The sequence below is a fragment of the Dendrobates tinctorius genome, unplaced genomic scaffold, assembly GCF_039654945.1.
Source record: "Dendrobates tinctorius isolate UK_male_01 unplaced genomic scaffold, ASM3965494v1 ptg000016l, whole genome shotgun sequence".
Lineage (NCBI taxonomy): Eukaryota > Metazoa > Chordata > Amphibia > Anura > Dendrobatidae > Dendrobates > Dendrobates tinctorius.
Window position 1 is genome coordinate 87,356,230 of NW_027361684.1, and position 12,243 is coordinate 87,368,472.

A 12,243-nucleotide genomic window follows, 5' to 3' on the forward strand; every position below is an offset into this window, starting at 1 on the left:
GCATATACCCTTTGTGTACATCCATTAACAGGTGATTTTGTTCTATAGAGATCCTGTGTATATGCCCTCTATTCACACTAATTAACAGGTGATTTCATGTGATACTTGTATAAAAGACAATTTGAGCTTACTCTCTATAATAATTTGTGTCATCACTTGTGAACAGGTCCTTATAGGACATCCAGTAGGAAGATACACTATCTTTTCAATTTTTTCATTTTTCTAATTTAATGTATTATATTTATATATAGGTTATTTTAAACAAAACCAATTGTTTTCATGGTTCATGTTGTGTGCTCTGGACAGTGGCAATTGTCTGGATCTACATTGTTGATTTTACTCTTTTAATTTAAAGCAAAACATTGCATTGCCTTTTATGGCCTGCGGGAATGCCAAGGTGGGGGCACATTCCAGGAGGGACATCTCCATCATCCCTCACAGAGCCACATGGCAGTGAGGAGCTGGGAGCCTCCATGTGCACCGGAAAAACTCTCTGAAGTGGACACGGCTCCTTCAATTCTTACCATTAATAGGGGTTGCAGAGTGTGGACGTCAGCAATCATTAGCCAGCAATATGCCATCAATCACATTCAGTCATCTGTCTTAGTAGAAACAACCACTATTTCCATGCCTCCTGACAATGCAGCGCACAGTGGCACAACCACTTTGCAGTATGCTTAAGGCTTATCTCAGTCAAAGGATTCACCTACTTAGCTTGTTAAAAATATAAAGGAACGGACTTCGGCATAATACACTGGTAAAATTGCCTAAGCATTATAATTTTATGTTGCAGGTCCTTTAATACTGTGCAGGTCCGGACCTCACCGATTTGCACAGAGTTAAAGGGTCTTAAACATATTAAAAAAAAAAAAAAAAAAAAAAAAAAAAAAATTGTTATTGTTTAAGACGTTTGTCACTTCTGGACAGCTCTTTATTAATTACCCTTTAGCGCAGCACAAAATGGAAAAAAAAACATCTGTAGCTTTTGGACCAGGACTGCGCCTCTGCTCTCAGCCCAGTGCAAACAATCTGTGGCCGCAGCAGTCACCTGAGACTGGCGGTGGAGACAGGGCTGAGAGCAGAGGAGCTGCGCTGCTGCGGGAGGGGATTATTCTTTTTTTTTTTTTTTTTTGCACTTTGTACAGCTCCCTGAGTTGGCTATCCTGGGGTTTTCTAGTAGTATCCAGCCACTGTATAGGAAATCTCTCAGAACTTTAGTTGAGAAATTAAAAATGACATAGTTGTAATATGTGTGTGTTCCGCTGCCCCTGCATTATTGTGTCTGTTCTACTACCCGTGCATTATTGTCTGTTCTACTACCCCTGCATTATTGTGTTCCACTACCCCTGCATTAATGTGTGTTCCGCTACCCCTGCATTATTGTGTGTGTTCCTCTGCCCCTGCATTATTGTGTGTGTACCGCTGCCCCTGCATTATTGTGTGTTCTGCTACCCCTGTATTAATGTGTGTTCCGCTACCCCTCCATTATTGTGTGTGTACCGCTACCCCTGCATCATTGTGTGTCCTCGGCTATCCCAGCATTACTGTGTGTGTTCCGATACCCCTGCATTGTTGTGTGTCTTCCGCTACCCCTGCATTATTGTCTTCTGCTACCCCTGCGTTATTGTGTGTTCCTTTGCCCTTGCGTTATTGTGTGTTCCGCTGCCCCTGCGTTATTGTGTGTTCCGCTGCCCCTGCGTTATTGTGTGTTCCGCTGCCCCTCCGTTATTGTGTGTTCCGCTGCCCCTACGTTATTGTGTGTTCCGCTACCACTGCGTTATTGTGTGTTCCGCTACCAATGCATTGCGTGTCCTCCACTACCCTTGCATTATTGTGTGTGTTCCGCTATCCCTGCATTATTGTGAGTGGTCCGCTACCCCTGCATTATTATATTTCAGGGCGGTTTCTCCTAGTGACAGAATATGTTTAAAGGAACACAAAGCAAAACTGAGTTATACTTAGTGCAGGTGTTGAGGAAGAGGTGTATGACGAAGGCTCTTGATATTCCAGCATATAATGTTGTTGACGTACTATATGGATTGGTCATCAATATCGGATCGGTGTGGATTAGTGATGAGCGAGTATACTCGTTGCTTGGGTTTTCCCGAGCATGCTTGGGTGTCCTCTGAGTATTTTGGCGTGCTCAGAGATTTAGTTTTCGTCGTTTAATCTGCATGATTTGCGACTTGTAGACAGGCTGAATACATGTGGGAATTCCCTAACAAACAGGCATTCCACACATGTATTCAGCCTGTCTACAAGTCGCAAATCATGCATATGAGACAACGAAAACTAAATCTCCGAGCACGTCAAACTACTCGGAGGACACCCGAGCATGCTCGGAAAAACCCGGGCAACGAGTATACTCGCTCATCACTAATGTGGATTCAACACCCGGCACTCCCACCAATCAACAGAGATGAACAGCACAGCTTTCTTTAGTGTGTAGCAGCTGTTGCATAGGACTGCGGATCAGCTCCGATATAAGAGTATACAGTGGATTATTAAGCCATAATAACAAGGATGGTATTATATTGTATCTTTGGCTGTGATACAGGTGCCAAACTTTGCTCTATAATCAAAGCGAATGGGGCACATTACAGCCCGGCAGGTACTGTGACAAGCAATTTACAAAATGTTGGAGCCGGTTGGATTTTTTGCAACTTTCTTATCGCTGTCACGTTACATTGCACATCGCAGTGCAGCTCTATTCACGTGCCTTATGTTGCGATCCAGCAGCAACATACAGCAATTTTTGGCCACATGACCTGTATCACTGCCAAATTTACCAATTAGCCCCAGCCATATTGGGTCTTGAATGACCAATGTCAATGGAAAAGTAGTCATTGGCTTTAAACAATGAACAACAAGCACAATTTTCCGGACAGAATTTTGATTCTTTATTTGGATGTCATTTTCAAAACCCCATCCATGTCTTTAACTGTAATTTGGCCTGAATGTGCCACGTCTAAAGTCAGAAATGACTACGGAGGCTGTAAATTACTTTCTATTTAGAGGACAGGATCCTGTACATTGTATACAGCGTGCCGGAATATAAAATGTAGTCGCCTTCCCTTAATGTGTCGAATGAAACAGCTTATCATGGCACAGGAAAATGTAGTATGGGACATGAAGTTAGTTCCACACAGTACTGTAGAGAGGCGCTACTAGACAATCAGTGCATGTACTGTGAAATGCCCAAGCTGATTGGCTGAATTTAAGGTGAATGTGATTTTCTTTTTATGATGGCTCGAGGAGGCCAATTGTAAGCTGAAAATGTGGAGCTGAGGCCATTGTGAATGTATTGTCAATCTGCCAAGGATACATGTACCCTGGCTATAAGGATGTCCATTATCTTTGTTTTTTGCAAATTCTAACTTGTTTTATATGTTTTGTGCTGTAGATAAAGGCCTTCTTTATACCTTCGGTGATGGACGATATGGTAAACTTGGATTAGGGGAAGAGAATTTCACTAATCAGTTTTCTCCAACTCTTTGTAAGAACTTTTTACAGTTCACCATTCAGTCGGTAAGTAGTCTTGTAGACTGCTCACATAAGAGTGTGTTATAGCTTGTGCTTCTTCACTTTGTTGGGGTGATCTCTTAAGGTGAGATCTTAGTGATTGACGGCCCCTGACCTGATAAATATGAGCCAAGTGCAAGCATAAAAGAAAGACATCAGACACAGGGTCAGATGTGTGCTCCTCTCTCGGCAAGAGCTGGCACAGAACTGAACTTTATTAGTATAAACAAAAGATCATGTCCCAGGCAGAGAGAGGGCATTGCACAGCTTCTCAGCAGCCATTGTATAAGTCTGGGTTAGGTCCGTGCTAGGTCTATTCCATATATGGTCTTCAGTGTATCCACCTCACATTCCAAGGATTCCAGGGCGTAGTTCCAGGATGTAGGCGCCATCTTGCCACACCACATATATTACTAGCTTATGTAAGGTTAATAATTGATTTCTTTAGCCATTCTCTCCTTCACAACTTGTGTCTACAGTTGAGTGAATATGTTCGAGTTCCCTTTTATTCGGCAAGGTATAGCGCTTGCTGAATAAGCTGCAGAGGGAACCCGGCTTCCTGGATCACATCAGCTGAACAGTTGATCCGCGCTGCTGCTGCGGTTGTGTTACAGTCACAGCACATGCATAGAGATCCTGTGTGTTGGGCTGTACACAAAAAATAAGCCCTCACACAACCCCATATCCCGAAAAATGAAAATGTTATGGGTCTCTGGGAAACAGACAATTTTTTTCTTTTTAATTTCCGAGTTTCCGCTTAAATAAAAAAAAAGAGAGACAGAGAAGGTAGCACACATAGGTATAAATATCAAGTGGGATGCGACAAATAATAGCATGCCATACAAATTGTAAACAGTATCCCACAATAGTGATAGAGAGGGCGCAGGTAGGTACTCAATAAGGCGGACACCTGGACCCTCTACTTGTCTGCTCGCACTTGCGCTTATCAGGTAAATTTGGGAAATCTATTGTTACAATGTGGGTGTATGCGCCCGGTATGTTATGACCTATATGTATTTTGTAGCTGCAGGCTCAATTAAAATGGTCAATGGTATGGCGGTTTATTGAGTACCTACCTGCGCCCTCTCTATATGTCCCAGGACTATTATAATATAAGCAGCAAATATGGTCCATTGTGTCCTGATGTCTTTCTGACAAGTCACCAGTGTTTTAGCATGTTTTATTGTTCCTTGCCCTGTAAATTAATAAAGCAATTTTACACCATGACCTTGAGTTGTTGTTTTGGAAGGTTTCTTCCGCCCCTTCTTTCTTAAATAAAAAAAAAAATAAAGACTACAGTAAACATCCAAAAAACAATTGTGGAACTGCACTTTTTTGCAATTTCAATGCAATTGGAATTTTTTTTTCTGTTTTCCAGTACTGATTGAATGATTTTTTTCAAAATTAAAACTCGTCCTGCAAAAACAAGCACTCACACAGCCATATTGATTGAAATAAAAAGGTTATAGCTCTTGGAAAAGGAGAGGAAAAAAATGGAAAATCACCTTGTCTAAAGGTTTGCGAGCCATATTTTTTGTTTTTTTTATGAAACAGTAGGTCTGTCACAGATGAGTACTAATTATTATTCTGTAATAGATATATCTGTCATAATCCTGCACGGTGCATGGAGTTAAAAAAAAAACTAGGTGGGGACACTGTATTTGCCCCCTGATGAAGCTGTGTCGAAACGTGTGTCAGGCATAAACATCTGAGGTGATGTGGATTGTTTGATCCAGTCTTATTATGTTTACTATTTGATATCTTTTGTCCCTGTGTGGTCTTCTTATGTGGATGCATCAGGAAGGGCTCATCCATTACATGCTTCATTTACTTTGCAGTCCCTTTCCACATAAGTATACCAGCAGATGACATGGCTCCCCAAACCTTCACTGATTGTGGAAACTTCACACTAGACCTCAAGCAACTTGGGTTGTGGCCTCTCCACTCTTCCTCCAGACTCTGGGACCTTGATTTCCAAGGTCTAATGTGAAGTATCCACAATTAGTGATGGTTTGGGGAGCCATGTCATCTGCTGGTGAAGGTCCACAGTGTTTTATCAAGACCAAAGTCAGTGCAGCTGTCTACCAGGAAATTTTAAATCACTTTATGCTTCCCTCTGCCGACAAGCTTTTTGGAGATTGAAATTTCATTCTCCAGCAGGACTTGGCACCTGTCCACACTGCCAAAAGTACCAATACCTGGTGTAAAAACAACAGTATCACTGTGCTTGATTGGCCAGCAAACTAAAGAGGAAGATGAGAGACACCAGACCCAACAATGAAGACGAGCTGAAGGCCGCTATCAAAGCAACCTGGGCTTCCATAACACCTCAGCAGTGTCACAAGCTGATCGTCTCCATGCCACACCGCATTGATACAGTAATTGATGGAAAAGGAGCCCCGACCAAGTATTGAGTGCATTTACTGAATATACATTTCAGTAGGCCAACGTTTCGGATTTTAAAATCTTTTTTTCAAGCTGGTGTTATACAGTATTCTATTTTACTGAGATAATGACTTTTGGGTTTTCATTGGCTGTAAGCCATAATCATCTACATTAACAGAAATAAACACTTGAAATAGATCCCTCTATTTGTAATGACTCTATATAATATGAGATTCATTTTTTATATTGAAGAACTGAAATAAATTTTTGATGATATTCTAATTTTGTGAGATGCACCTGTATATACAAGCAGTATACTTGGATTGGCTTTGGGTCAGTGGCTTCTGCCCAATTCTGTAGGTTTTGAACAATAAAAAAAATTGCAGTTTTTTTTACATTCCTCCAAAATTAATAAATTATGTACATGTACCCCAAAATGATAGAAGTAGAATCTTCAAAACAAAAGAATCTCTCGTACAAATACTTCAGTGAATCTCGGTATGCAGCAGCACAGTTTTTAATTTTTATTTTTTTTATAAATGTTTTTATTGTGTAAAGTACTGAAGCGTAAAATGTATTTGGAATGGGTAACAAGCTGTGTACAGAATGCAGAAAACAATGACAAAAAGTCGGAGTCTATTTCTATTCCCTCCTAAAAAAAAAAAAATCAGGAAATAAATAAGACATTTCCTTTCTTGTTTTTATACATGTTTGTCTGTATACTCTTTTGCTTCCTCTCCTGGTATAATGTCGTATGATCAGACCGTGTTTCTGTACGGCCAGTACACAGCAGGGGCACATTTATAGGATTATCTCGGCACAGGACCTTTTTTTTTTTACATGAAATTGTAGAACTTATTATTAGGGATGAGCTATATTCCCCGATATCGTATCGGAATTCCGATTTCGGATATTGAAAAAATATCGGATATCGGAATTTCCGATTTCCGATATCAATGCAAGTCAATGGGAGAAAAAAATCGGAATTACAAAATGACCACTACAGTGCTATATAATGGATAAAATGGAGGGGAAACACCTCAGGATAATGGGAAGGAGTTTGCAGAGGCAGAGGAGCAAAAAAAATCGCTGTAAAAATGCACAGAGCGAAAGCTGTAGCAGGAAAACTGGTCGCCATCTTCTTAACAGCGGTGTTTTTTCTTTGGGTTAGGATTAGTTGGGGTAGGGTTAGGGTTTATGGTTAGTAGGGTAAGGGTTAGGGTAACGGTTAGGAATAGTTAGGGTTAGTGATTTTACATTATTAAATGAAAACTGCCGGTGGTGGTGTCAATATGCCCTTTGACTGACATGTGTCCGCGTTCAGCTCACATTGGTTTGCAAGGAGTTTCCTGGAGCACCACGTGGAGGAACGGATACATTCCCTTTAAACCATGCTTAGTCTTCTTCTGCTGATTATATTACTGTTATTCAGTAATTCTACATATTGATATTCTGCTTTTGGTTCATGTACATCTGCTCCTACTGCTTCCTAAACCTCTGTCTATGGTTATCCTGCTATTGGCTGGTCGCAGAATGTCCCAAACCCAGAGGAAATACGCAGAAGTAACAGTAGGCACAGGAACTTCAGAGAACCAGCTGGTGAGTCTGGAACCCGTATAGGCAGCAGAAATCAGCATAAGAGCCAATGGAACTAATGGGCACCAGCTGACGTTACCGGAGGCCGATGACTAAACAGGAGGTAACCTGTGCCAGAATGCACTACCAAGGACCAGCAGACATTACTGGAACTTGGATACCACAAAGGAGGGACCTAAGCCATTGACTCTACTGAGAACCAGCTGACGTTACTGGAACCCAGATAAGCAGCAGAAGGTAAAAGTGCCAGTGGCTGTACTGGGCAACAGCTGACATTACTGTAGCCCGGATACCACAATGTAGTAGTGACATAAGCCAAAAGCACTGCCGAGAAGCCCAAAAAAACCCCACAAAGACGCAAGTTCAAGAGCAAAAAGACAGGAGTCCGGAGACATCTCCATCTGTCTTCTTGCCTTGGGTCTTCTGCATCTGTCTTCCTGTCTTTGGTCTTCTACCGGAGTAATGTCTTCTCGGCAGAAGGTGCATGAGCCACATTTGCCCCCGCAAACCGGACACAGTCTTCTTTACTCCCCAGTCGCAGCAGGGGAGGAGGAGGGCCACTGGCACTGTCGAGACCAGCCTTGAGCGCCAGGTCCCGGAGTCCACGTAGGGGGCTCCTACACTGCCGACACCACGGATAACAGCAAACTGAGCCGGAATGTTGTACGGCGGGGGCATGGAACAGTACGGCGGACACAACCGTGTAACGGCGAGTGTTGTCGAAACACGGTTTGGAGCAGGAGGTACCCGTGTCCTTGGGCACTCCCAAGAACCAGCTGGCGATGCTGGAACTCGGTTTACCCCTCGGGGGAGGCACCTGTGTCCGCACTTCACTGCCAGGAAACAGCCGGCGTGGCTGGATCCCGCCTCTTGTGCTTCTGCCTATAGGTGTTTGGCATCTGTCGTCCTTTTTTTCCACTTTGGTCTAACGAGGTACAGCTGGTGTTACTGTTGCCCAGAAACACAGCATGCTGTGAAAGTGGCAGTCACGGAAATGGGCACTAGCTGGCGGTACTAGAGCCCAGAAACACGGCATGCTGTGAAATCAGCAGTCACGGAAATGGGCACTTGCTGGCGGTACTAGAGCCCAGAAACACGGCATACTGTGAAAGTGGCAGTCACAGAAATGGGCACTAGCTGGCGATACTAGAGCCCAGAAACACGGCATGCTGTGAAATCAGCAGTCACGGAAATGGGCACTAGCTGGCGGTACTAGAGCCCATGGAAAACAGTATGAGGTGAAAGAGTCAGTCACAGAACCAGGTGCTAGATGTTGGTAGTAGAGGCCAGAGCACTGGCATAACAGATGACGCTGTGTGCAACATAGGCACCTGACAGAGCATGCATACTGCTACCAACCATGCATGTAACCTGTCTACTCTGGCCCAGGACAGCAAAAGTCACCAGAAATCCAGGCCTGGTTCATTTTTAGGAATGTAAGCCGGTCCACATTTGCAGCGGATAGTCTGGTACGTTGGTCTGTTAGTACATTGCCAGCTGCACTAAAGACACGTTCAGAAATCACACTGGCACCAGGACAAGCCAGGACCTCCAAGGCATACTGGCTAAGCTCGGGCCATGTATCCAACTTGGAGACCCAAAACTTGAAGGGGGCAGATCCATCCTGAAACACACTGACAGGGGTGGAGAGGTATTGTGCCACCATGTCACGGTAATGTTGCCTCCTAGTGCGTTGCACTGTCTGTGCTGATGGTGCCCGAACTGTTTGCGGGTTCATAAACCATTGGAACAGGTTGGGTATACTGAACCTGTCAGTAGCAGATGTACTGCTTCTGCTACCGGCTTCTGAACGGATTCCGCTGGGCCCAGGACGCACTGAGGTGCCTGCTAGTGCACGCGCATCACTGCTATGCGGTGGAAAAGAGTACATGAGTGAATTAACCAGTGCATCTTGGTACTCCTGCATTTTACGCGCCTGGTTCAATGGTGTAATTAGGCTTTGAAGGCTGTCCCGGTAACGTGGATCTAAGAGGGTGGCCACCCAGTAGTCATTTGTGTGGAGAATACGAGCCACGCGTGGGTCGTTTCTCAGACACTGCAGCATGAAGTCACTCATGTGCTGATGGCTGCCAACTGGCCATGCATCGCTGTCACCAGCTGGAGGAATGTGCTCTGGCTGCTCTGCATCACCCCATCCACGCTCTAGCTGTTGACTACTAGTAGAGCGCTGTGTACTTTCCTCCTCTGGCTCATCCTCATAGTCCTCCTCATCCTCCTCGCTTGCTGTGTCCTGCCTGGACCTTTGTGAGGCACCCACAGAGCTTTGTACCAACCGGGCCGGTGAAAATTGCCTGGTTGGTGCAAGTGTCTCATCATACTCCTCCTCCAGAGAAACCTCATCCCTTAGTCCTTTAAGTGATGATTCTATAAGGCATATAAGGAGAATAGTCAGGCTGAGTAGGGCAGCATCCGTGCTCACCATCAGAGTGGAGTCCTCGAAGCACTTCAAAATGGTGCATATGTCCTTCATGGATGCCCACTCTGTGGTTGTAAAGTGGGAGGGCTGAGATGTGTGTCGCCTACTTTGCGCCTGCTGCAGCTGCAACTCCATAATTGCAGGTTGCTGCTCACACAACCTCCGCAGCATATGCAAAGTCGAATTCCACCTGGTGGGGAGGTCAACAATGTTTCGGTGCTCGGGGAGGCCCAATCTGCGCTGCATGGCTGAAAGGCGCGATGTAGCCATGCTTGAACGCCGCAAATGAGAGCACTCGTATCTGACTTTGTCCAGCAGCTACTTAAGGTCAGGATAGTTCCTAAGGAAACTCTGCACCACCAAGATTAGGACATGGGCAAGGCATGGAATGTGAGTCAGACCACCTAGGCCCAGAGCCGCGACCAGGTTTCGGCCGTTGTCACACACCACCATACCTGGCTAGAGGTTGAGCGGCGCAAGCCACATGTCGCTCTGCTCCTTGAGCGTGTTCCACAGCTCGGTTGCGGTGTGGCTAACTTCACCCAGATAAACCAATTTCAACACGGCCTGTTGATGTTTGGCCGATGCAGTGCTGAAATCGGTTGTTGTACGTCTGGGTGCAGGCGAGTCTGACGAGGAGTATGAGGAGGAGTCAATTTTTACGGAGGAGAGGCCTGCAATTCGTGGAGTTGGTAGGACCCGCGCACTTGCACTGTCTACTTCAGTTCCAGGCTCAACAACATTTACCCAATGGGCGGTGATGGAAATGTAGCGTCCATGGCCGTGCTGACTGGTCCACGCGTCGGTGGTCAGGTGGAACTTGCTAATAACTGCATTTTGTAGAGCTTGCTTAATTTTGCGCTCCACATGCTGTTGCAGGGCGGGGACGGCTTGCCTGCTGAAGTAGAAGCGGCTGGGAATGCTCTATTGTGGGATTGCAAACCCCAACATATCGATAAAGGCTGGCTTGCTCACCAGCCAGAATGGTAGCATTTCCACTGCAAGCAGTTTGGCAATGCGAGAATTCATGCCCTGTGCTCGTGGGTGGTTTGCCGAGTACGGGTGCCTTTTCTCCTACACCTGTTTGACAGATGGCTGCACACTGGATTGGGAGTGTGATGATGCCAGCGATTGGGATGCTGATGCTGACGAAGTACAGACAGTGTGACGCCGTACAACACTGCTTGCAGATGCACCCTGGCATTCTGGCGAGGAAGCGGGAGCAGCTGTTTGCGAGCTGGAGTAAGAGGTGGCCGCTGTGGCTGAAGAGGTGGAAGGTGGGGAACCAGCTGCAGGTGGCGAATCATCTTGGGTTTGATGCTGCCACTCCACAGGGTGCCTCTTCCTGACATGCATCAACATATTGGTGGTATAAAGGTTGCTGACGTTCTTCCCTCTCCGCACAGTTTGTCGACAAAGCTTGCATCTGACTACTGAAACGTCATCTGCAACTTGGTCGAAAAAGGCCCATGCACCACAACTCTTGGGCGCACCCCTTGTGTTCTTTAAAAGAGCCCTGCTCCTAATGGGTGCTGAAGTTGAGGGAGCCGACAACCAATTTTTCCCTCTTCCTCTCACACGTGGACGGCCACGCTTCGCCACACCTGCAAGCTCTTCCTCTGAGCTATCCCCACTTGCTTGCTGCCCCTCAGCATGCCATGATGGGTCAAGGACCTCGTCATCCAATACACTTTCGTCAGCAGAAACTGGCAGCTGAGTTTCATCATCATCTGCTGACTGGGGTCTGGTCACTGTGGGCACTGGCCCACCCTCCACTTCTTCCTCAGACGGACACAGTGGTTGCGCATCTGTGCACACTACCTCTTCTTCAGCTGCAGGAATGCTGTCTGGATGGCACACAGATTCCAAGCCAACAGATTCTGATAAGAGGATTAAGGTTGGCTCCTGGCCCTCTGAATGTCTGGGCAATTTAGTGAGTGGTGAAGAAGCAGATGAGTGCTGCTCTTCAGTGGCCTGACCCGATGTGGTGGAGAGGTCCTGGGAGGATGCTGTGCTCATTGAGGTGGATTCCTCAGCTGCCATCCAACCAACAACGGTTTCTACTTGATCCTCTCTTATCAGCCTATGGCCCTGTGCTCCTAACAAGCTGCGCATAAATGACTGCTGCCGGGTGAAAGTAGGTGCTGAGTGACTTGGGCCTGCTGCTTGCTCTGGATGTGCACCATGTCTAGCTGCTGATGCACCTCTTCCGCGGCCGCCGCGGGGACGTCCCTTACTCCCTGCCTTCTTCATCTCTATCGATGGATTCAGAACGGCAAGAAAGTAATTATTAGGAATTAGTG

The 12,243-nt window shown here is 45.7% G+C and overlaps 1 protein-coding gene across 1 annotated transcript in view; it reads left to right on the forward strand.

Annotated features, from left to right (window-relative positions):
• RPGR (retinitis pigmentosa GTPase regulator) overlaps positions 1-12,243 on the forward strand; it is a 130,846-nt gene that overhangs the window by 72,956 nt on the left and 45,647 nt on the right. The window contains exon 9 of the mRNA XM_073566072.1: positions 3,404-3,528. Coding sequence (XP_073422173.1) covers positions 3,404-3,528 — 125 coding nt within the window. The remainder of the gene's footprint in view (positions 1-3,403; positions 3,529-12,243) is intronic.